The sequence below is a fragment of the Nyctereutes procyonoides genome, unplaced genomic scaffold (genome assembly GCF_905146905.1).
Source record: "Nyctereutes procyonoides isolate TBG_1078 unplaced genomic scaffold, NYPRO_anot_genome, whole genome shotgun sequence".
Lineage (NCBI taxonomy): Eukaryota > Metazoa > Chordata > Mammalia > Carnivora > Canidae > Nyctereutes > Nyctereutes procyonoides.
The window spans coordinates 14,322,444-14,348,324 of NW_026575146.1; the positions used below are offsets into that span (position 1 = coordinate 14,322,444).

Sequence of the window (25,881 nt, forward strand, 5' to 3'; positions counted from 1 at the left end):
TGATCCTTCAGACATCCCCAACTGATTAAATTTCTTTTGAGTTTTGAAATGAATTGTAAAACTAATAGCTAAGCATTGAGCACATTGAGTTCTCTTAATGTATTTCCAATTAGGATGATGGGTGTTAAACATGGACCTTTATGGCTCTAATCACTGGAGATACTGGATTCATTCTAGAAGAGTTCAAGTTTAGAAGTTTGTGGCTTTTAGAAACATGAGAAGGCCAATTTAATAAAATTTAAAATCTTACATTATCACGATGGCAGAAGGTGCAAAGGTCCATGTGGAACATTTTGTGTGTTCTGAAGTAATGCTGCCAACACACACAAGTCAGGAAAATGATGCCATTTCGTTGTTGTCTTTCCTACAGGCATTGAACTGGCTGGGCTTCTAATTACCACTGCTGCTGACCCGAAAGCACTGGAGGGGAAAGTTAGCTTCTAAATATCCTCGATACTCTTCTAACTGCCATTTGTAAATTCCCTCAGATTGGGGCTCACTTCTGCTTTGCAGAAATTATCTGCTTGGAGCCATGCCTGATTTATAACCCTCTCTGGCAAAAACCTCAGAAAAAAGATATGCTTTTGTCTTAGACAGCCATCAGAGGCAGCAGTAGGGCCCAGTGGAAAGGATCCCCTGGGTGGCATGAGACTCTGGGAGCCACAAGTCCAGCTGACAGACAGCCTCTTGGGACTTTCTTCTCCTGGGGAGTGTGACGCAGTTAAAAAGGAAAAAAAAGAGCCACGAGCCAAACAGTTGCCAATGAAATAGGAGAAGGAGCGCTTTCAAGCACACGGGGCTGCTCCTGGACGCTCTGAGCTCACCCATAGCACAGGGGTGCGTGTCCAGGTCATGGAGTGACCCTCAACTCGGGTCTACACACGAGAGAAGGAATGGCTCGGGAAGTCAGTCTGAATTCCCTCCAGGAATTGGAACGTGAGGTCATCCTCCAGGTCCTGTACCGAGACCAGGCGGTTCAAAACATCGAGGAGGAAAGGATCCGGTATGTTGTCATCCACACGGGTGCCTGGCTCTGGGATTGGGCTTTGCCTCCTTGCAGCCTGCTGCCACCTGGCTTGCTGCCACCTGCTTGCTCACTGCTGCTTGCTGACCAATGGGTGTCCTGGCGTCCCCTCTGCAAGTGGCCCTGTGAGGGGTGGGGGCCAGGTAGCCCTGCCCTATAACTCAGCTCCCCACATTAGGGAAAAGGGAGGCTGCTTTTGTCGTTCACTTAAAATAATGCCTTTGGTGCTAAGTTTGTTGTCTGTTGCTTGTCCCTTTGCTACTTTGTGGGACTAATTCAAAGGAAGATTTTCAGGGGCACCTGGGTGGCTCAGGCTGTGATCCTGGGGTCCCGGGTTGAAGTCCCACATTGGGCTCCCTCCCAGGGAGCCTGCTTCTCCCTCTGCCTCTGTCTCTCTCTCTGTCTGTGTGCCTCTAATGAATAAATAAATAAAAATACTTTAAAAAAAAAGAGAAAGAAAAGGAAGATTTTCAGGCTTCTACTATGCTTCACAAGGGAAAGACCTCCAGTGATAGGTTGCCTAAATTGTTTTTTTTGGGGGGGAGGGTCACCAAAGACCCACAGAAAAGCCAAGAAAGCAACGTAGAAATAGCAGGTCCACTGCAATCCGTTCCTGTCTTTTCCTTTGTGTGCTTTTGCTTCCAAGTTGGCTTTGAGGACAGGGGGAGCATAAAATATGAACCTGCTCAGCCTGTTCTCTGACCGATCTGTCAATAGGAAGTTTCTTTCCTTGTCTGTCTGGAAGCCACATGCCATGCGATATTTGATAATAGTTTACACTTAATAAAGCAGGACTAGACCAGATCAAAACTGCTGATGTTAGCGGTCAAGTTTCACCTTTATAAATGGTGATGCCTCGTTTATCGATGTTTGAAAAATAAGTACATGGAATAGGCTTTTTGATTTTGTTTTTAATGACAAAACTCTTTCAGAGTCTGTCGAGAAAAATACATATAAAATAAAATTTGGGGCAACCAAATGCTTGAGGAATGAGAGAAATTTGTGGGTTATCTGAAAGAGTGATTTCTTTTCCTTTTTTTTAAGATTTTATTTATTTACTTGAGAGAGAGTAAACGAGCAAGAGAGAGGGAGCACAAGCAGGGGAAGGAGCAGAGGGAGAGGGAGAGGTAGGCTCCCCACTGAGCAGGGCCCACAACAGGTCTTGATCTCAGGACCCCGGGATCACGACCTGAGCTGAAGGCAGATGCTTAACCAACTGAGCCCCCCTCAGGCGCCCCTACAGTGTTTTTTCTGTCCTCTCCTGTCATTCCAAAGCTCTCTAAATGCACTTATACTTTCTTCCACTAAAAAAAATAATACACTGAACAAAATGGATTGTCTTTGATGATTGGAGGCCTTTCAGTGATTTAGAAGTATGATTTTGAATAGAAACAAAGTAATATGGACACTGTGGTAAGGAAATTTTTTTCCAGAGGGAACTGACTAGAGCAAATCCTGTAAGTTGAATGAACATAAACTTGCGTCTCAAGACTGACTTCTCTCTTCTAAAAATAGCTAGCAGAGATGTTTCAAAAAAGAGTATTCTGGTTAATAACACCTCTTTGGGGTCCAGTCTAAGGTCCCCTGGCACTTGGGGTATTGTCTCGGGGAAATAGGGACTGGAAGTGAACTGACCACCCGTTAAAAAAAAGAATCCAGTAGCAAAAACATAGCATTAGTTAAATAATTTTACTGAGACTTAATGACAGCAGCAGGTGTGCATATCATTATAGATCTTTCCATGCCTTCTATATTAAAATTGATGGCATTTTCTGCGTGTGTTTTGTCCTCTGTTCTTGCTAACCCTTATGATGCTCTTTGGGCATGGAGGGATGAGCCTAGAACAAAACTAGCCCCTAACTTCTCCATGCCTGACACTTTTTAGGCTTTGCCATTTAATCTTCCCAGCATCCCTGGGAGGTAGGCTTTTTTCCATCTCTGTTTCACAGTGGAGAAAAATCTCAGAGCCCCCTTCTGGAGAGATTGCATGAGATCCATAGTCACACAGCCATCCATGTTTTACCCGGGAGTGTTGGATGCCAAAGCCCCTTCTTTATTCTTGTGCTATGGCGTTGGTGTTGGGGCCTTTGCCATGTAGGAGCATGTCTGGGGTCTGTCCTTCCATTTAGTCATATCTTATTATCTGACTCTTTGGGCCACAGGAAACTGAAAACACACCTGCAGCATCTCCGGTGGAAAGGAGCAAAGAGCGTGAGCCAGGAGTACAGAGAGAACTCCTGTGCACGCTGCCATCAGGAGCTGGGGCTCCTGCTGAACCGCGGGGCCGTGTGCCAGGGCTGCAGCCATCGTGTGTGTTCTGAGTGCCGAGTGTTCCTGAGGAAGACCCGTGCCTGGAAGTGTACTGTGTGCTTTGAGGACAGGTAAGATTCCTCCTATGGACTCGGGTCTCAGAGATGGTCCCTCACAAACTGCTGACAAAGAGAGCTGTCACTTCTCAAATTCGAGTGATGAATGTTGACAGAGGGCTTAATATGAAGCTCCCTTTCTAGACTTGGAAGCTATAGTGTTTAGAAATAAATATTAGGGCACCTGGGTGGCTCAGTTGATTAAGCATCTGCCTTCGGCTCAGGTAATGATCCCAGGGTCCTGGGATAGAGTCCCCAGTCAGGCTCTCTGCTCAGTGGGGAGCCTGCTTCTCCATCTTCCTCTGCTGCTTCCCCTGCTCATGCTCGCTCTCTCTCTCTCTCTCTCTCTCTGTCAAGTGAATAAGTAAAGATAGAACTTTTTTTTTTAAGATAGAACTTTTTTAAAAATAATACATTTTGGGCAGCCCAGGCAGCTCAGCAGTTTAGCACCACCTTCGGCCCAGGGTGTGATCCTGGGGACCCGAGATTGAGTCCCATGTCGGGCTCCCCACATGGAAGCCTGCTTCTCCCTCTGCCTGTGCCTCTGCCTCTTTTTCTCTCTGTGTCTCTCATGATTAAATAAATAAAATCTTTTTTAAAAAATAATACATTTTTACCACATAAAAAGTTTTTTTTAATTTAAAAAATATTTGTTTGTAATGGCTAAGGACAGGCTAACCCAGAAATTAAGATTCATTTGGATTTTGTAACTAGGTGCCTAAGTTCTCTTAGAGCTTAATTTATCTCATTCAGAGAATGTCAACATAAGGAATATTAGGGTGAGCCTGTGTAGAGCTATTTACTTATTTTTAAAGATTATTTATTTATTTATTGAGCATGAGTAGGGGGAGAGGCAGTGGGAGAGGGAGAGAGAAAGAGAGAGAGAATCCCAAGCATAGTGGAGAGTCCCATGTGGGGCTCAATCCCAGGACCCTGAGATCATGATCTGAACTGAAATCAGAAGTCAGACACTTAACTGACTCAGTCACTCAGGTGCCCTGCATTATTTATTTAAAAAAAATATTTCATTGAGGTATAATTGACATATGTCATTATATTGGCCTCAGGGGTGCAGTATAATGACTTGATATTTGTATATATCGCAAAGTGATCAGCACATAGATCTTGTTACCATCCTCCTGATTTGTACTTCAGTTCTGAATGATAACCTTGTTGGGTAGAGTATTCTTGGTTGGCAGCTTTTTTTCCGTTCAGTGCTTTGGATTCGTCATCCCACTCCCTTCTGGCTGCAAATTTCTGATGAAAAATCTGCTGATTATCTTATGGGGTTCCCTTGTATGTAGCAAGTTGTTTTTCTCTTGTTGCTTTTAAAATTATCTTTTTATCTTTAACTTTTGACATTTAATTAGAATGTGCTTGGTATGATCTCTTTGGGTTCATCTTATTTGGAATTCTCTGGGCTTCCTGGACCTGGATGTCTGTTTCTCTTCCTAGGTGAGGGCACTTTTCAGCCATTATTTTATTTTGTCAAATAACTTTCTGCTCCTTTCTCTCTCTCTTCTCCTCCTGGCCCTTGTAAGGTGAATGTCATTCCACTTGATGTTGTCCCATTGGCCTGTGAGGCTGTCGTCGTCGTCGTCGTCTTCTTTTTCTTCTTCTTCTTCTTCTTCTTCTTCATCTTCATCTTCATCTTCTTCTCCTCCTCCTCCTTCTCCTTCTTCTTCCTTCTCTTTCTTCTTCTTCTTCTGACTTCTTTTTTTCCTTTATGTTCCTCTGTTTGGGTGAGCTCCACTGCCCTGCCTTCCAGATGGCTGATCTGTTTTTCTTCATCTGGTCTGCTGGGGATCCCTTCCATTGTGTGCTTCAGCTCCATGACTAATGCTTGGCACTTGCCGACGTGTCCCGTTTCTTTGTTGAAGTTCTCACTGTGCATTCATCTGAGCTTCTCCCGAGTCTGGTCAGCATCTTTATGACCATTACTTTGATTTCTTTATCAGCTAGATTACTTACCCTGTTAAATTAAGGTATTTTTCTGAGATTTTACCTTGTTCTTTCATTTGGAACATACTTCTCTGTGTCTTCATTTTTGCTTGACACTCTCTGTTTCTACATGTTAGGCCAAAAAGCAACCTCTCCCCATCTTGAAGGAGTGGCCTCGTGTGGGTGATGAACCTTGTCATTCAACCTCACCCTAGCTCTTTCCAACCTTTGCGATTGCCCAGGAAGCCTGATTTAATCTCTCTCTCTCTCTCTCTCTTTTAAAGATTTTATTTTTTTATTCATGAAAGACACACAGAGAGAGGCAGAGACATGGGCAAAGAGAGAAGCAGGCTCCCCACAGGGAGCTTGATGTGGGACTTGATTCCAGAACCCCAGGATCATGCCCTGAGCCAAAGGCAGATGCTCAACCACTGAGCCACTCAGGGATCCCTAGCCTGATTTATTCTTGACAGGGCTCTGCTGGGGTGCCAAGACATATGGATATTCCAAAGGGAAGGATCTGTTAGAATGTAGTTTAAGGCTGATAGGAAGCTAGACCCATAGGCAGCAGCTTTTAAAGTATGCAAATAAACACAGTCCTGTGGGACCACAGTCATAAACTCTGTTGGTCTCCAGACTAGGAGGTCCACAGGTGTCCTTTGGGTGAAGGTTGCAAAATACAGGGCTCTAGACATGTTTAAGCTCCTTCCTGGGAGATTGAGGAGAGTTGAGGCAAGGCCAGGGCTGAGTGCAAGGATGCTGTCTCTCTGCCTGTGTTCCCTGAGAAACACCTTCATAATCTCTGGTTGTGTGGCAAGCAGGAAGTCTGTCCCTCAGGCAAAAGCTCCAGGACAAGTAAATAGGACTTCTTCATGGTGAGATTGGGGATGTGCTTCGGTCTGCTGTCTGTGCAGCACCCTGGGGGTTGTATCCTGCCAGGAACTGTCTTTGCAATTATTATAGTCCTGTGGGGCCCAGGAACACAAGCCCCCTGGCCACCAGGGCTAGGTGATCAATGGGTGTCCACTGTTTGGGCTGCAGGTACCTGCTGGCTTTGCAATGCAGCTGGAGAGTACAGGGATAGGGCATGCCCACCAGCTTTAGAAAGGCAGTGGGCAAATGCCTTGGCCGTCCATGGCCCCTGGCTTCGGTGATGCTGCAGGAGAGTGCTGTCTCTGCATCCCGTTGGCAGCAACAAGGCGGTGGGAGAATGCTGTGACCACTTGTACCCTCCAGCCCCAGGAAGGCACATGCCCGCCAGCTTCAGCAAGGCAGTGGGAAAATATCATGGACCACTCACCCCACTGGCCCTAGCAAGGCAGCAGGAGAGTTCCATGTCTCTGTGTACCTGCCCATGCCAGTAGGATAGAGGGAGACTGCAGAAATGGTGTTCATCTCTGGAGAGAGTCCCACCTGTCCCCCACCCCTCAAGCAGATGCCTTAAGATTAGAAAATGAATGTCCTTCACACAGAGTCTAGATGCTTTTCATCTAGGCTCAAGAGTCTAGATTGCTTTTGTCCCGGGTCTCCATGTGAGTGAGACCACATGCTCCTTGGATATAAATCCCATTGTTCTAAGCCAGACTTTTTGGGGGCACATCTCTCTGGTGCAGGTCCCAAGGGTTGGGGTGCCTGGCATGGGGCATAAACCCTTCACTCCTCTGGGAGAAACTGCACTTGTGAAATCCCTCCCTGTTCTGGGTCTCCATACTGGGGGGCCAGGGGGCTTCTGGCAAGACCATGTCTCTGCCTCTCCTGCCCATCTGGGTGTGGTCTTCCATCATTCCTTGTGGAAGGTCAGTTCAGCTGGTTTTCAGTTCTTCTTCAGAGGGAGTTTCTCCATATGAGGCTGCAGATTTGGTGTCAGTGGGAAGAGGTGCATTCAGGGCCCTCCTATGCCACATCATCCCACGCAGCTTTACGTAAGGCTGCTTGGAAAGACGTAAGCTGACTTGCACTGAATACTCGGATAAAGAAATGAGTGTGCTCTCTATCAGGGCTGGCCTGAATCTTCACATATTTCAATCATTTGGTGTTGTGATGTTTTTAAAACAATTTATAACGTGGAATTGATATATTGAACTACCCATTTCAAAAATGATAAACAGCATGTTTGGCTTGGGCTCCCACTTTCCAACGCAAGGATGTGCTGGTCATGGATTTCTTGAAAACACAAGAACGGGTGTTTCTGTTTGTTGGGGACAGCGTGCACAAGGGCACTGCAGAACTTAGGGGAAGGGAGGAATGTTCATCTGGTGTGAGTCTAGGAGAATAGTCAGAGACTTTGGGATTTGAAAACAGCTTCTAAGTGTTGCTGCAGATGTCTGAGCGCCCTTGGACAGAGATCCCGAGAGCCACTCACGTGGTGCGGGTCCACTGGCTGGGCTTCCTCTCCCCCTAAATTGGGAGAGTTGTGTTTCATGGGATCCTGACATTAAAGTCCTCAGGTTTCCTCCTTTGCAAGGCCTAATTTCAATCCTTCATCCAAGGAGAAGTGAAGTTGTTCAACCAGATTTCTTTGCTCCTGAACAACACACCTATTTCCACGGCAGCATGCCAAGTCACACTGACTTCAGAGCTAACTCACGTCCCTTTGGTTGGTTGAGGCTTTGTCCTTCAGGCTTTGCTTTTTTCTTTTTCTTTCTTTCTTTCTTTCTTTCTTTCTTTCTTTCTTTCTTTCTTTCTTTCTTTCTTTCTTTCTTTCTTTCTTTCCTTCCTTCCTTCCTTCCTTCCTTCCTTCCTTCCTTCCTTCCTTCCTTTTCTTTCTTTCCCTCCCTTCCTTCCTTCCTTCCTTTTCTTTCTTTCCCTCCCTTCCTTCCTTCCTTCCTTTCTTTCTTTCCCTCCCTTCCTTTCTTTTTTTCTCTTTCTTTCTTTTCCTTCCTTCCTTCCTTCCTTCCTTCCTTCCTTCCTTCCTCCCTCCCTCCCTCCCTCCCTCCTCTCTCTCTCTCTCTCTCTCTCTCTCTCTCTCTCTCTCTCTCTCTTCTCTTTCTTTCTTTCTTTCTTTCTTTCTTTCTTTCTTTCTTTCTTTCTTTCTTTCTTTCTTTCTTTCTTTCTTTCTTTCTCTTTCCTCCATGCTCAATCCCTTGAGAAGGAAAGACTGGGAGTTGCTAAGAGCTGCACCACCACCAGGGCTCTTGAGAGAGGAGATAACAATTCCAAATAACATCTAGAAAGGTCTTCAGCTTTTCTTCCCTCCTTTCAATCAACTGTATTCGAACTCTAATAGTAAACATTGCCTGGTAAGGGGTCAAATGCTTGGCATATTTTTGTCTTCTAATAGTTTATTGTAAGCTAAAAATCACAACAGGAGGACGGGTGAGGCCGAGGCAGTCTCCCAGGAAGGCGATGCAAGAGGGCATCGTGCCCTGGCTATTGTAACTCTACCCTCCAAGTACACACAGTGTGATTTCTAAAATCCCAACTTCCTTGTTTTGAAATAAGGATGCTTTTCAAAATACCAAAGATAATTGCATTATGAGGAGTAAATTGCTTCAGGAAATTGTATGGGGACAGAAGGCAATAACTTATAACAACACATATTCCCTCTCCCCTTTCTTTGCAGCCTCTCTGTTCCCTGTCTGGTTTGGTCCACCCTGGCCTCCCCCATCCTAGAGAAAAGGCTGGTTAAACTTTAGAATATTTGACAATCATAACTGAGTGAGTTCCTGGATGGGGGGTGGGCCTTTCTGGCTTTTCTCTCTCTGTAGCTTTGTCAGCCTCAGATCCAGTCCTTGGGAAGAAGTGGATCCATTGTGGGATCAGGAAGAAGGAAGGCGGTTTTCTAAGTCAGGAAAGGTAAAGCTGTAGGATAGCAATTTTAAAAAAGCAAAACCCATTGACAGAGCAATCAGAGCAAAAGGCCTGTGGAACGTCCTGGCCTCGGGGTTCTGTCAAGGTTCCAGGAGACCTATGAGGTTTCTGCTTCAAGGCACATTTTCTCTTGGAGCTGCTAAGAGTCCTTGGGAACTCAGAGGAGGGAGGGCTGAGCTGGCTCTAGGTGACTTTCAAGCATGTGTGTTTGGAGTATTTCTCGAAGAGTCAGGAAGAGAGGGAGACAGGCATCAGTTGGGGAAGGAGGATACAGTGTGGGGATGAGCATGTTTCATCTAAACCTTAACGAAACAGTCTTATGCGGGGGGGCATCTGGGTGGCTCAGTGGCTGAGCATCAGTCTTTGGCTCAGGTCATGATCCTGGGGTCCTGGGATCGGGGCCCACATCGGGCTCTCTGTGTCTCTCATAAATAAATAAAAATCTAAAAAAAAAAAAAAACTAAAGTCTTATGGGGCAGCTACAATTATTATCCTAATTTTATAGGTGAGAAACAAGAGGCTAAGAGGCATAAGGTACTTAGCCCGAGGCCAGCGAGTCAGTTAGACTAGAGCCCTGGTCTTCTGAATCCCACCCCTTCTAGATCTCTGCCCTCTCCCACCTGTGGGGAGAAAAGCCACTCAGAAGACCCTGGATCTCGAACTCATAGGAAACGGGGTGTGAGCATAGGTGCTTCCCCAAAAGAAAGCAGTACCAGAATATGCCAGTGTTCCACAGGGAGGACCCAGGGGCAGGGAAGGTGAAGGCCACCTATCCACAGGAAACTCTTTGCAGTGAAGGGGGCAAGAAGTGATAAGGCTGGAGGCAAAAAGAAATTGAGAGCAAAAGAGAAGCAGCAGAAAGACCTCAGAAAACAAAGACATAAAAAATATAAAAAAAATAAAGAGTCTTTATGTTTTGTCTCCCTTTCTGATATTTCCTACCCATTTCTTCTCTCCTAACTGTGGGAAATGAACTAGGGGTGGTGGAAGGGGAGGAGGGCGGGGGGTGGGGGTGAATGGGTGACGGGCACTGAGGGGGGCACTTGACGGGATGAGCACTGGGTTTTATTCTGTATGTTGGCAAATTGAACACCAATAAAAAATAATTATTAAAAAATAAATAAAAATAAATTAAAAATAAAATAAAATTAAATTAAAAATATTTTTTTAAGAAAAGGGCAACCCCGGTGGCCCAGCAGTTTAGCGCCACCTTCAGTGCCGTTGTGCTCTTGGAGACCTGGGATCGAGTCCCACGTCAGGCTCCCTGCATGGAGTCTGCTTCTCCCTCGGCCTGTGTCTCTGCCTCTCTCTCTCTCTCTCTCTCTCTCTCTCTCTCTCTCTCTCTCTCTCATGAATAAATAAATAAAATTTTAAAAAGAAAAAAAAACTGAAAAGGACTTGGAAGAACAAAGTTGGTTGAAAGTTGCTTCCAGTCATGGGGGGCCCTATGTTGTCCTTAGCGGGAGCCATCAAAAGAGGGTGATTTGGGTGAAGGAAAGAAGACAAAGAGGTATAAATGTGTCCTTGCTTCTTTGCTTAATGCCCCCTGCCCCCCTGCAGCGTACTGACAATTTCCATGATGAAATGGCACGAGGTAACAACCATGATGAAATGTCAAAGAGACTAAACTTTATACTTGCATCCCTAGAACAGAGATTTTAGAGTTAGGGTTTCATATAGTGGGAGGCAGTACTCTTGATTTCAGGGCTGCTCACATGTCTCGGATGTACTAGGCCTGAGGCTAATGGAGAGAAACTTGAGTGGTTGCAGATTGATATACAGACCTCGGCATTTATTATCACATTCTTAGTTCTCTGTTTGGGATTTGAATTATTGCACAGAGCAGTAAAGGTTAAAATAAAATTTTGGAATTTATTAAAGGGGATTTTTTGTTATTGTTGCCCAAATAGATTTTAGATTAGGAATTAGATGCAAAGCTATCGTTACAGGAGGGTGTATCTTTTGCCTTGTGTGAAATAATTTTTGTTGAAAATCAAGTGACATTATGAGACAAGTTTTATAGCAATTTTGTTTTCTCCTTAAAGTAAAACTTCCCAGAGCTTGGAAAATATAATCTTTGAAATTTCAGACTGATAGTCCCAGCATTTTCCTAATCCCATGTTTTGGTAAAATACTGAATCCCCATTTCATATCCACCAAGGCAAATAGTTAATGTATGAGAATGGAATAATTTGCAGTCACTGTTGTAAATACTTCTGCTCTTTAAATGACTAAAAGTTCTAGCTCCATGAAATGTTGAAACCCAAGTGAATGCTGGGTATGGTAGAGGAGAGCTGGCGAATAAGGATTTTAGCTTGGTGCCAGGGTCAAAGTGACATGTCTTTGCTGCCTATCTTCTATTTCAAAACCTGACTTTTTTTCTAATCTGATTTTTTAACATTATTGATAGTGACTGTGTTCATGTGCTTCACATGAAAAAGTATAAACGAGTTGACTATATTGAGTCAAATATTTCACATAGTTATACATCTGCACGTTTTCAAGAGATTAGCCACTAAAAACCAATTTTACAAGGGAAAAGCCTTTTGGTCTTTGAAATAAAGTTTTTCTCTTCTTAGTTGTCACCTAGCGATGGCATCTGTTTTGTTCCTCACAGTATAGCTTGGCTATTTCATGAGGTATATGTACCTTGCTTTCTGTAGGAATATGAAAGATAATAATTATATGTAGGATCATGACATTCTTTTTTAATCCATTGGCCAAATGGGAGTAATGAACATTTAATATTCTTTGAAGCCTTGTGCTACTAAAACATATAGTAAAAAAGTGGAGATGTATAGAACATTTTGGGAAAAAGTTTATTTTTGAAAAGGTTATTTTGTACTTACTAAAGGGAATGCTTTCACAATAATTTGAATAACATTCCTTTTGTTGAAGCTGAAATTTCTTCTGTGATGAGTACTTGATTAGTTACACAGGCCTTGGCTGTTAAAACCTTTCTTGGAGAAAAGTAAACCTTCTGTAGCATTAATTCTCTTGTTCATACTTGACATTGTCACTGCACTCAGCTCAGCTGAAACTTTTGCCCTGTAGGGAAGGTCAGCACAAGGAGGCTGCTTTCCTGGGCTGGCGCCTTTGTGGGGTAGTGAGGTCCTGCTTTGGTTAACTGTGAGCTAGAGTTAAGGGTTCTGGAAGATATAGGGATCCCAGACAGGCATGTAGTTCCTTTGAAGTCATGTTTTCATAGGAATTTCCACAATAGCATACCCATATCCATAGAGCAGACCAAAATACATTCTGATGCCAAAGAGAAGTCATGTGTGAATTTAGGGGTTTTAGGTGATTCAACTCTGTACTGTTCCCTCACTGCAGATAGTTTAGAATTGATATTTTCATTCAAAGAAAGTTGCCCATGGATTTCTAGCTAATGTTAAAGCTGGCCACAGTATGTTACACTCTTCTGAAATCCTGTTTTTGAGATGCTTTGGTGATGATGGAATTAGGTGTTGTGATATCTTTGTCAGATTCAAACTTAATTTCTTTAAAAAAATCATTAAATTTAACAAAGCTGGGACACCTGGGTGGCTCAGCAGTTGAGCGTCTGTCTTCAGCTCAGGACGTGATCCCATGGTCCAGGGATCGAGTCCCACATCGGGCTCCCTGCATGGAGCCTGCTTCTCCCTCTGCCTCTGTCCCTGCCTCTTTTTCTCTGTTTCTCATGAATAAATAAATAAAATCTAAAAAAAAGAAAATAAATTAGCAAAACTGCTTCTTTAGAAGGAAAGAGATGTCTGCCTAATTTTATGTGCTTTGCTATCCGTATGAACAGTACTTTTATAACTACAGAAATGAAGTCATTGGATAAGAAATCAGTTATTCCTTCCACTTTTATAATTATAAAAACTTGCCAACAAGGCAGTGAAGCTGTTACCATGAACAGAATCCTCAAAGCCTAACCTAGATTTTGCCACCTCTGAAACGGTTACTTTGTGTGTAAACCTCCATAATCTAGGGGCATAAATTTATGTTGCCTTATGCTTGGAAAAGGAGGTATGATGCACATAACCTCCTATGTAACATATAATCTTACATGTTAAATGCATCTGGGTTAATTTTCAGTTTGATTGCGGAAATGTGAGTATTTAAAATGTGAATCTTCTTATAAATGCTGATAGAGGGACACCTGGGTGGCTCAGCGGTTGGGTGTCTGCCTTTGGCTCAGGGCATGATCCCAGAATGCCTGGATCGAGTCCTGCATTGGGCTCCCTGGGTGGAGCCTGCTTCTCCCTCTGCGTATGTCTCTGCCTCTCTCTTTCTGTGTCTCGTGAATAAATAAGATCTTAAAAATAATAATAATAAATAATAATATAAAATAAAAAAAATAATATAAAATAAAAATAAATGCTGATAGATCCTGGGGCCAATCAGTAGAGCATGTGACTCTCAATCTCAGGATCGTGAGCTCAAGCTCCACATTGGGCCTGAAGCCTACTCAAAATTTAAAAATAAGAAAATTTTAAAATGTTGACAGATCCTAAGAACTAGTATATTGGAAAACCTTCTGCTACCTGAAATAACAAAATGAAACTATTAATGCTGGGTTTTTTTAAAAAAAGACTTGTTTATTTATTTTAGAGAAAGCATGAGTAGGAGAGGGAGAGGGAGAAAGAGAGAGAATCCCAAGCAGATTCCATGCTGAGCATGGAGCTAGATGTGGGACTCAGTCCCAGGACCCTGAGATCGTGGCCTGAACCAAAATCAAGAGTTAGATACTTAATTAACTGAACCACCCAGCCACCCTTTAATGTTGGTTTTGACAACAACCCTGTAGCTTTCAAAAAAAAAAAAAAAACAACCCTGTAGCTTTCAAATATTAAATAATAAGCCAGTGATCATAGCAGCATTATTATAATAGTCAAAAGGTGGAAATAACCAGTGTCCATCAATGGATGAATGGATAAACAATGTCGTATATACGTGTTATGGAATATTATTCAACTAAAAAAAAGAATGAAATTTTAATACATGCTAAAACACAGATAAACTTTACAAATATTATGATAAGTGAAGCCAGAAGGAAAAATGTATGATTCTACTTACAGGAGGTACCCAGAGTAGAGACAGAAATTCATAGAGACAAATGTTTTATAAATGCTATTCATGTCATCATTTTGAAATATTTACATTATTACAAATTATTACTTTTATGTCCTGTGATATCTCTCTCAATAAGTATTTTTGTCATCTGCATAATTTTATAATTATATTTACAATTATTAAGCCAACTCTAAGTTTTAACACATTCAAGCACTCATTGCCAATCTTTTGAGACCATGATTTCCCAATTTGCAAGTTCTTTATTTTGATTCATTTTTCAATCAACTGAAGTGCCTCTTGAAGGATTTTTTGCCCTAGAAGAGCATGTGGGTGGCATATGATCTGAGTCATTGCAGATTTGAGGTTGCCCTCTGTAGCCTTCCATCATGAGCTATGACTTCACTGGGTTTTAAAATCTTAGGTCCTACCCTTTTTATCTCAAAGCTCCAGAAATGTGTTCTCATTGTCTTTTGGAATTTAATATGACAGAGACATCTGAAGCTATTTTTATTTTTATTTCTTTATTGATCATCTGGTTTTTATGTGTTACAAACATTGCATGGGTTTTTTTTTTCTGTGTACTTATAATTAAAACCAGTTTCTCATCCATGTCTGGGTATGAGCTCCTCTATGTTGTTTTTATGGAATAAAGTTCCTTTGAGCTGCCTATCCCTTGGATTTGCTTGTTTAAAAAAACTATATATAGTTTTATAGTTTTATATTTATATATAGTATATATACATATATAGTTTAAATATATATTATATATATATATATATATATATATATATATATATATATATTTTTTTTTTTTTTTTTTTTTAGGGGCACCTGGTTAGTACAGTTGGTTAAGTATCCAGCTTCTTCTCAGGTCATGATCTCATGGTCATGGGCTTGGCCCTGTATGGGGCTCTGTGCTCAGTGTGGAGTCTGCTTGAGACTTTCTCTCTGTTTCCCTCTGCCCCTCCCCACTGAGCACCCCACATCTCTCAAATAATAAAAAAATCTTTTAAAAGATTAAAATATTTTTAATTGTGGTAAAATATATATAACATGAAACTTAATATCTTAGCTATTTTTCAATCTACAGTTTAGTGGCACTAAGTCTGTTCACATCTTTGTGCAACCATCACCAGCATCCATCTCCAGAACTTTTCCATCTCACAAAACTGAAACTTTGTAACTGGGTGATGGGCATTAAGGAGGGCATGGATGGAATGAGCATTAGGTATTATGTAAGACTGATGAATCACTGAACTCTACCTCTGAAACTAATAATATACTATATGTTAACTAGTTGAATTTAAATTTTAAAAAGTCCTATCAATTCTTAAAAGCAAAAAGCCGTAATCGGGTCCAGCATTGGGCTCCCTGCATGGAGCCTGCTTCTCCCTCTGCCTGTTTTTCTGCCTCCCTCTCTCTCTCTCTCTCTCTCTCTCTCTCTCTGTCTCTCATGAATAAATAAATAAAATCTTAAAAAAAAGCAAAAAGCCCTAAAACTTTATAGCCATTAAACAAAGACTCCCTATTTCTTTCTCCCACTGGAAACCAGCATTCTATTTTCTTTCTCTATGAATTTGCAGGTTCTAGGTGCACATATAAGTAGAATCATACAGTGTTTGTCTTTTTATGACTGGCTCATTTCACTCATCGAATATCCTCAAGCTTCATCTGTGTTGTAGCTTATTGCAAGTTTCCATCCATTTTAAGATTTTGTATTCCAAGGTGCATATTCCATAGTGTGTATATGTCACATTTTGTTCATTTGTTGATGGACACTTGGGTTTGCTTTTACCTTTTAGCTTTTATGAATGGTGCTGCTGTGAACGCAGGTGTACAAGCATCTCTAGGAGTCTGTACTTTGATTTCTTTTGGAGATACACCCAGGAGTGGAATTACTGGTTTGTAGGGTACTTACATGTTTAATTTTTTTAATACTATTTCCCATAATAGCTGCACCATTTTATAATCCTACCAACAGTGCATAAGGGTCCTGTTTCTTCACATCTTCATCAACACTTACTATTTTTAGGTTGCTTTGTTTGGTTTTGTTTTTCATAGTAGCCACTCTAATGGGTGTGAGGTGAAGGTTTGCTTGGTTTTTGCCTCGGTAACATTTTTTTCAGTCGGGTATGATTACTCTGATCATCTCTTATGCCACTTGCCCTTGCTTCTTGGGAAGTAACTTTTATTTATTTATTTTTTTTGGCGGGGAAGTAACTTTTAATATGTAGGTTGGCTTTGTTCTCTGTTCCTCCAACATCTAATGTCTTTTTCTTTTCATGTTCTGGAAAAGCACGTCTACTGAGTCAGCATCACCAGTTCAGCTTTCCAGGCTCTCAATTCTGCTCCTGCTTGTTGGTAAACAGTTTGCTCTGCTTTTGTGTTCTTAGTTTCCTAGATTTGTCTTTGTTCTAGTCTGATGTTAAGGTAGCTGGGTGGCTCAGTGGTTGAGCATCTACCTTCAGCTCAGGTTGTGATCTGGGGGTCCTGGGATCAAGTCCAGTATCGAGCTCCCTGCAGGGAGCCTGCTTCTCCCTCTGCCTATGTCTCTGCTTCTCTGTGTCTCTCATGTATAAATAAATAAAATCTTTTTTTTTTTTTTTTTAAGAGAGATTGTTCTAGTCTGATGTCTCTTGGCGTCAGCCTGGTTTCTCCTTCTATCTTCTGGTCTCCTTCTCCTAGAAGCAGGTCTTAAATGTTTTTGAAGCCTAAGTGCTTCAAAATGTGCCCTGGTTTTCCCACTGTTGTGTGCTCCGAGAAGTTGTTGGAACTCTATTTCTCCTGCCGGGTGGCATTGTGTTGTCAGAAGTTCTCGGTTGTGTCTTCAGGTTGAACAATTACCAATGAGTATGTCTTCCTTGTTTCTCCCCTTCCTGTGGCTCTGTTGGTGGTGGTGGGCCCTTCTTAGATCTCTGGGAAGATAGGGTGATACACAACATCTAACCCGATTTTTCTTGTCAAGGCCTCAAGCGCAGCTCTGTCCAGCTACAGTGGGATTTTTCTCACTCTTGTCGACTAAGTTAACTGATGTCACAAACCAAGAATCACAAACTTGTGACCAACAGGCTGCAGATAGCCCACGGGCCTTGTGTGTTTGGCCTGCATGAAGTCTAACACTGATCATTTTAATGCCTTAAAATGAGCCACAGGTTCTCCAGCTCATGACAGTCCCCACCCGACCTTATTGTCTCACACCCAGCTTGCTTCCATCATTTACGCCTGGTGCCTGAGTCTGTGGCCCCTGCTGCATGTGCTTAGAGAGGCCGACACACGTTAGACCATGCACACTGCCTGCAGGATCCCAGCTTATTTCTTCAGTTCTCAGGGTGTTCCCACAGAGCTGAGAATTTTTCTTCATTCACCAATCCACATGTCTTCGCTGGCCCCTACCATGTGCCCTAGGCACACTTGAGGGATGTGAATACAGGACTGAGTATGACAGGGGGCTCCTGTCTTCTCTCTGAGGTCAAGTGAAAGGGAGGGTTACTAATGTTTTGCAAGAAGTGGTGGTAGCAGCTTGATACAATCATTTCCTTATCTTCATCTTGATTCTCTGAGTCCTCCCCAAGTTACCTAGGATTTAATCACTGTAATCAGTCTTTTTTTTTTTTTCCTGTAAAAAGCAGATCAACAGAGCTAGCAGGAAAAAAACTCACTGTTTTGCTTTGTAACTAAAAACTATCTTAGACGTGAGATTATTTGAAGTAAAGAAAAAAAAATTCAACTGTATAGTTGCACAAGACTACTTCAGCTGGGAATTACCAAACAGGTGGACAAGCTAGCACAAAGCAGTGAGGTTGCTCAGTTTTACAGTATTTGGCTTCTTCATCTGGACTTTTTGCAGCTTATTCGTCTGATGAGCCACCAGGGCCCTCCTGAGGCTTCCTGGCTATCAGGACATTGGGTGGAGAGCAGATCTGCCCAGGGAAATGTGCTTCTGTAGACATTCCCAAAATCCTGACTCTGCAGACCAATTTTCCGCCTCTTCTTGTCCATTGCGTGGTGGAAAATACATTAAGCAACTCTTGGGACATCGTGCTGACTTTTTGAAGAATATTAAGCGTGGATGGGACAGTTAACCATCTGCAGATGCAAGTAATTTAGATGCAAAATAAAACTGCTTTCCAACAGGCCTGTTTGGCTCACTACTTGCTGATAGTAACAGGTCAAACGATCTTTCCATTCGGGTCATCCATTCATTGTATCATAGAACATTTGTATACTGGAATTTGCCAAGTGCTTTTCAACAGTTATTTCTTGTTTGCTGATGAAATGACGGTGTTAGCAGAGTTCAAGGCTATGGAAATGGACGCTGGAACCTCCAGAAGGGTAGTTAGAGCTGGCTCTGCACCATGTGCTTGGCATTTATGCCAGTGATCCTCATGCAGAGTCAGGGGCAAGGTCAGATGCCAGCTTCAGCTCTCGTAGTACTGTGGCTTCTGTTGTCTCCACCAACCCTAGGCTTTTGCCTTTGAGATGTATTTGTCAATTGATTGAGCAAGTTTTAAAGAAGTCTTGATTCTGAGGAATGCAAAAGCATTAGCCTATTGCTGAGCTCAGAAAAATGTTCCAAGAAGCTTTCATAGCCAGATTTTGATCAAACATCTGGGAGAAATAATACACACTTCCTCTGGTTACTGTGAGTCAGTCTACCCTGTGTTAGCCCTGACAAGGACGGAGATGTATGGGTTCGCTGTTGCAAGGTCTGCTCGCCTCTTAGATAAGAGCAACAAATGGTCCCCTTTTTTGCATCTTGGGATTGGTGTGGACAGGCAGCATCATAAAGGGTATTTGGGAATCATTGCTTAGGCTGGCCTAAGGAATGGCTAGCCTTGGCTGGCCATAGGGGATTGTGGTTTGACTCACTGCTGGATTCTTAGCTCTGACCTCCTTCAAGTGCGAGCCCTGCCCCATCCCCAGCCCTGTCTGATACGTGGATGCTTTTAGTCCCAAGAGTAACAGGCTGAAGCATGTGACCGGGTAGATTGGCCGAAAGGGTCACTTACCACCAGCAGAAAAGTCCAGAAGTGGAGTTCATTTATTAGATGGAGGTCTCCTGCTTCCACTTTTGATTTGGCTCCTCAACTCTCCTCATCTCACGGTTAGTTCTTGTCCTGCAGGTAAAGATGGAAGAGTTGCCCACAGGCAGGTGTGCAGGTGTGCTCCCTTCCAAGGAGTGTGAATTCACCTCCCGCCCCATTCATCTCTCCACACCTGGCCTGAGCTTTCATCCCATTTGCCTTCACATGCCAGAGGGAAGCTTCCTAGGAGCTGAGTTCCCAAAGTGTTTTGTGTTGATTTAGTAGATTAGATTTTTGATTTTATGGTGCAAAATTTCCCTGTCTCTCTACAGACATATCACAGTTGAATATTTTATATATTTTGGCTCTGAATGGCAGCGACTGGTTATCAAAATTCTGTTATCACAATATATAAATGCCCTGTGTATTTTTCCCTTGTTCTAGTCACTAAGCATTGGGAATCACAATTTATTTACTCATTGTCGAACACAGCAGTTTCTCACCAGATGAAGGGGAGAAGCTGGTTGATGTCTTCTAACAGTTACTAGAGCTGCATAGAGAAAGAGGATATTTCTTTTAGAAACGGGTAGTTGAACATATATTTGTGAATTGACTTACATTTACAGCAGTTGTAAGCATTAATTAAGAAAACTGCATTTGAGTTTATATATAGCCTAAAATAACCTTATGGAGAACTTATTTTGATGAATACTTAATAGACAAGAATTTATAAAGTTTTAATTTTTCTTAAAGTCTCAACATCCGGGAATTGGCAAGTTTTGTGGCACATTATTTTAAGGGTGTGAATAACTTGTAACACCTGCGTGGTTTTTTTTTTGTTTTGTTTTGTTTTTTACATCCTAATGGATGTCAACAATTCTACATTTCCAAGGTTTTTTGAAGTTGAGGGTGGCTTCTCCAGAAATTTGGGAATTGTCAAGAGCACAAGGTATTTTGGGATTTGGCTTCCAGTAATGAGCAAACAAAGGGCCCTGTTCCTCACATGACCAAGCCTGGAGGAGATGCAGGGATGCAGATGAGCCCTGGCAGCAGCTGCATGAAGAGGTCATTTCTCAGGTGGTCCACTTGGACCCAGGTTCCGGATCACCATGAAGCACACTTCAGGTCCTTCCAGGAAACTTCTCAGCTAGTCTGTTAGCTCTTAGTAAACCTTGTGGTTAACACAAACTAACCTTAACATATCCTAGGGATGGTCTCCCCCTAGCTAAATAGACAGCATCGGGTTTTTTGTTGACTATCCTTCCTGCCATTATTTACTGCCATAAACATAATTAATCGATCATTTTGATGGTAATTCTGTCTCTCATTATATATTTATTCAGAAAACACTTATGTACATACTATGTGTTGATCACACACCCATGTTAGTATGTATACATCGCATGTACCTGTTACATATAGGGTAAAATGGACCCAAGCAGAGACTCCCAGGTTTGCTGCTAACTGGTCGGATCACTTAACCTCTATAGGAGGTCTGTAAAGTAGGGGATGGGGCCAGAAATTTGAACACTGAGGACCCTTGCAAGACTAATCTTATGGGATACTATGTACCTACCTCTTATGAGCCAAATACAGTACCAATCACGTCTCTATCTGAGGCTCCCTTTCTGCTTGTTTTCCAGAAATGTGAAAATAAAAACTGGAGAATGGTTCTTTGAGGAACGAGCCAAGAAATTTCCAACAGAAGGTAAATGCTCTGAAGATTTTTTTCTAAAGTAAAGTGATATATTCCTAGTTTTAAAATATTTGGTGTTAAGACTTTGTATATAAAAAATACTTTACAGGGATCCCTGGGTGGCGCAGCGGTTTGGCACCTGCCTTTGGCCCAGGGCGTGATCCTGGGGACCCGGGATCGAATCCCACGTCGGGCTCCCGGTGCATGGAGCCTGCTTCTCCCTCTGCCTGTGTCTCTGCCTCTCTCTCTCTCTCTCTCTCTCTCTCTCTCTCTCTCTGTGACTATCATAAATAAATAAAAATTAATAAAAATATACTTTACAGGTTGGGGCAGCTGGGTGGCTTGGTCGGTTAAGTGTTGGACTCTTGGTCTCAGCTCAGGTCTTAATCTCAGGGTCATGGGTTCAAGCCCCACATTGGGCTCCACACTGGGCATGGAGTTTGTTTAAACAGACAAACAAAAACTTTACAGGTCATGGTAGACAGGCCTTTCCCTTTGACCTTCTGCTCTGGTTGGTGGTTTTCCTGCACCTGCCCCCTGGCCCACACTGCTCAGCATCTTTGTTGGTGGTATTCCCCTCTATATCCCAGTTCTAACCTCTCCATGGAGTCTCCCCGACTTCCTGCCTGTGGGAGTGGGGTTTTCCTCCTCTGAAACACCAGCAGCTCTTGTTTGTTCATCTTTTCCATAATTGTGCAAAGTGCCATATGTTATATTATTTGGATACTTCTCTTTCTTTCCATTAGTGGAAACTGTGCTTTTTAAATCATGTTAGCCCCTTATGGCACAAAGCACAAAACCTTGCCCATGATATTTGATTAAAATGATTGAATAACTGAAGGTTACAGGCAGTGAATGGTATTAGGATTTAGCAGATATCGATGATTAGGAAGTGAGGGCCTGTCATGACTCTACAAGTGCAAGCACGCACATGGTCTGGGCACCTCGATTATCTTGTAAAGTGTTTGCAAAGCTGATGTAACTGTGTAATTGGTAGCTAGGACTGGAAACCATGAGGGAAACTAGTTGTGCTTTGGTAACAGCAGTGCCAAATCAGGATGTGAACGGCACAGACAAGAGAGTAATGTATCTGACAAAGGTGCACACATGTGTCCTCAAGATAAAGTGGAGTCTGCATGCTCTGTGAATCACATTCATCCACAGTGGTAACACACATCCCCTGCGATGTAGGACAGCAGGGACTGCACGCAAGGAGCCAAGACTGACCTAGAGGGAACAGGGTGACTTGAAACCCCCCCCCCTTTTTTTTTTATGGAAAAAGTGATCATTTGAGATAAAGGAAGAAGCTATTTAGCCACAACCCAAAATGTGTTGGCAAGGAAAGGAAGCCATTTGTTTGAGCATTGACGCTCAGCTCTTATAAAAGGCACTGTTGAGAAGAACTCAGGCAACACCCTTTTTAAACTTGGCCACAGTAACCGGAGAAGGACAAACAGTGTATGTTCTCATTCATTTGGGGAATATGAATAATAGCGAAAGGGAATATAAGGGAAGGGAGAAGAAATGTGTGAGAAATATCAGAAAGGGAGACAGAACATAAAGACTTCTAACTCTGGGAAATGAACTAGGGGTGGTGGAGGGGGAGGAGGGCGGGGGGTGGGGGTGAATGGGTGACGGGCACTGAGGGGTACACTTGACGGGATGAGCACTGGGTGTTATTCTGTATGTTGGTAAATCGAACACCAATAAAAATTAATTTATAAAAAAAATAAAAATAAAAAAATAAAAGGCACTGTTAACTAAGGTTGATACTCAGTCGGCATTAAATTCTCTCCTGGATTATAGTCCTGATTCTTCTTACTCAAGAAAGGATGATGTCTCTGCAGAGCTTATTACAAATCTGGAAGGAGGTAAGGTGCTAATGGGCATGCTCAAGCAAAAGAGTGAGCAAGTGTGTATGGTCTCACCTAGGACAGTGAGATACTGCTCTCTCTCCTGTCCCAGCCTTGTTAACACTTTTTCCTAAATGCTGCCTGTCCATGAGAGTTGACTATCCCAGGTATTTTTCTGTTCATGTACTGAGGCCTTTTGGAGCACACTAGGATTTGTTTCCTTCACTAATCACCTTTTTTTTTTGCCTCCCTGGGGCTGTCGTTTAGGGCATAATCTAGGCAAGCATGGCAGCATGAGGTCTAAGTTTTATTGCTTTGTTTTGGGTTTTTATTTTTTATTTTATTTTATTTTTATTTATGATAGTCATACAGAGAGAGAGAGAGAGGCAAAGACACAGGCAGAGGGAGAAGCAGGCTCCACGCATCGGGAGCCCGACGTGGGATTCGATCCCGGGTCTCCAGGATCGCGCCCTGGGCCAAAGGCAGGCGCCAAACTGCTGCGCCACCCAGGGATCCCTGTTTTGGGTTTTTAAAATACTTTTTTGTTGGGGTGCTTGGCTGGCTCAGTCTGTAGACATGTGGCTCTAGATCATGGGGTTGTGAGTTCGAGCCCCATGTTGGGGAGTAGATTGTACTTAAAACTTTTTTGTCGGGGGCTGAGGTTTTCTTCAGGTGGTAGTGTCTCCTTTTTCACCTGGTTCATACACGGTAAGACTGTAGGGAGTGAAATTTCTATAATTCCTCAATAACAACTCCACTCCCAGGGACCTATCCTGGACCTTTTCAACACTGTTGAAAGTTTTAGTATCACTATTTTAATTAGGGAAATTAATTTGCAGGCCACAACATGGCTGTGTATGCATGCATGCATGTGCACACGTGTGCGTGCATGTATCTGCATGCTCCCTACCTTCTCATCATCTTTCTGGCACTCTTCCCTTTTTGTTTTTTATAAGATTTTTCTTTATTTACTCATGGGACACAGAGAGAGAGAGAGGCAGAGGGAGAAGCAGGATCCCTGCTCAGTCCCAGGGCCCCGGGATCACCACCTGAGCCAAAGGCAGATGCTCAACCACTGAGCCACCCAGGTGCTCCTGGTTGCTCTTCTGGTGAGTAGAAGTGAGTGGAAGCAGTAGGCTGGCATGGTGGCCACCTGACATAAGAGGAATAGGATAAGAATGAACCTGAACTCCCAGGTTTTTCTTATTTTGTCCAGTGACTTTCCACCAGAATGAAAATATCAAGAAAAAAAAAAAAAGCAGACAATGAAAGTCAACCTGAGAATAAATTACCCTTTTATTGTTTCTCCCAAGGTATAAAAGAAACAACCAGCACAAAAGAAAACACCAAATTCTTGACCCTTCTACAATTGCTTCCAAATGCTGAGGTGTCTCATTTTCTTACTATCTGATTGTAGGCGAGGTGGGCTCAGAAGGCATGGGGAGACCAAGAAAAATGCTGTGCTGGGCCCAGTATTCAAGCAGTCTCGTGAGCACAGGTGGGTGGAGGTTGGGAGGCGACGAGTAGGGAAAGGCCACCAGGGTGAGATGATGGCTCATGCGGACAGGTGGCTCTGCACCTTACTGACATCTGTGCTCTACAGACAAGGTGGCACAGAACTGAGCTGACTCGAGTCCATGCGCTGTATCTGCCGAGGGCCAGTTAGGAAAATAGAAACCACGTGGGGATTTGAGCAGGGAGGATCTAATTTAGGGAATCAGTGAAGCAGGTGTTACTGGAGGAAAGAAGGCAAAAAAGGAGGCCTGTGGGCCCCCAGCGGTGGTTTAACTGCAGGAAGCTGACCCTGGGTCACGGGGTGATGCACTGGGTCACCGCCGCCCTCCTGCTCTCTGGCATCTCTGGTGGGGAGCCCACTGCAACCCCTGCTCTCCCATGTGTTTGAGACCGAGATTCTGCGTATTACCTAGTGTTTGCTCTAACAGTGTGAACGCTGCTCTTTCCACCTTCAATATCCTGATTGGAAGTTGGAAAACGAGATGGTTGTTTGAGATACAAAAGGTGCAAGGCGGCCCAAATCTGTGCCTCTTTCCATTGCTGGACCACAAATTTGTCCAAAATGTGGTGGGTTAAAATAATCAGTATTATTCTATAGGGTCTTTATATGGCCTTCAGCTGAAGACAGAAACCGGGGCTGGAGGATCTGCTTTCTCCAGGGCTCATGCACATACCAGGTGTGCTCGTGCTGCCGATGGCAGGATCCCCTGGTCCTCCACCCCTGGGGCCTCTGGGCAGGGCTGCTTGGGTGTGTTCACCGTGGTGGCCGGCTTCCCCCAGGGCAGGAGGGCCAGAGAGACAAAGGCAGAGCCTGACCTTTTTATATTGAATTATTTTTAATTATGGTCAAATATACACAACATAAAATTTACCATCTTAACCATTTTTAACCATACAGTTCAATGGCATCTGCATTTACTTTGTTGTATAACCATCAGCACCGTTCATCCTCGGGACTTCTTCCTCCTCCCATATCTCCCCTTTCCTCACCTCTGCAGAACTCCTAGGAACTTCTACTTTTTGGATTAAAATACTTTATTTACTTGAGAGAGAGAGCACAAGCAGATGGATGGGCAGAGGGAGGGAGAGAAGCAAACTCCTCACTGAGAGGGAGCCCTCCACGGGACTTGATCCCAGGACCCCAGATCATGACCTGAGCCAAACATTGACACTTAACAGACTGAGCCACCCAGGTGCCCCTCTATTCTACTTTCTACTTTCTGTCTCTGTCAATCTCTTTTATGGCCTTGCTTCAGAAAGCACATGCTGTCATTTCTGCTGTGTCCTGTGGTGACATAGGTCTGCTCTGTTCAGGGTGGGAGGGATGGCATAGGATACATCAGGAGACCAGGGGCCCTGCAACCCACCAGGAAGCTGGCCACCCTAGCCTGTATGCCGTATCCTGATCCACACACCTGAGACTCATACCCGATTCCCTCCCCCTACCAGTCAGCAGATCCTGACATTTCTGCCTCCCCAGTCTCTTGAATCTTTGCCCCACTCTTCATCCCCACTTCTAATGCAGTAGCTCCTAGCTGGTCCCCAAGACTCCACCTGCCCTGTCCACATTCCAGCCTCCACTTTGCAAAGAGGG

General features: G+C 43.3%; 1 protein-coding gene across 1 annotated transcript in view; it reads left to right on the top strand.

Annotated features, from left to right (window-relative positions):
- The first annotated feature begins 709 nt into the window (after nucleotides 1–709).
- The window catches only part of SYTL3 (synaptotagmin like 3), a 77,233-nt gene continuing 52,061 nt past the window's right edge, over nucleotides 710–25,881 (top strand). The window contains exons 1-3 of the mRNA XM_055310846.1: nucleotides 710–1,003; nucleotides 3,187–3,405; nucleotides 20,867–20,931. Of these exons, the coding sequence (XP_055166821.1) occupies nucleotides 894–1,003; nucleotides 3,187–3,405; nucleotides 20,867–20,931 (394 nt within the window). The 5' untranslated portion in view covers nucleotides 710–893. The remainder of the gene's footprint in view (nucleotides 1,004–3,186; nucleotides 3,406–20,866; nucleotides 20,932–25,881) is intronic.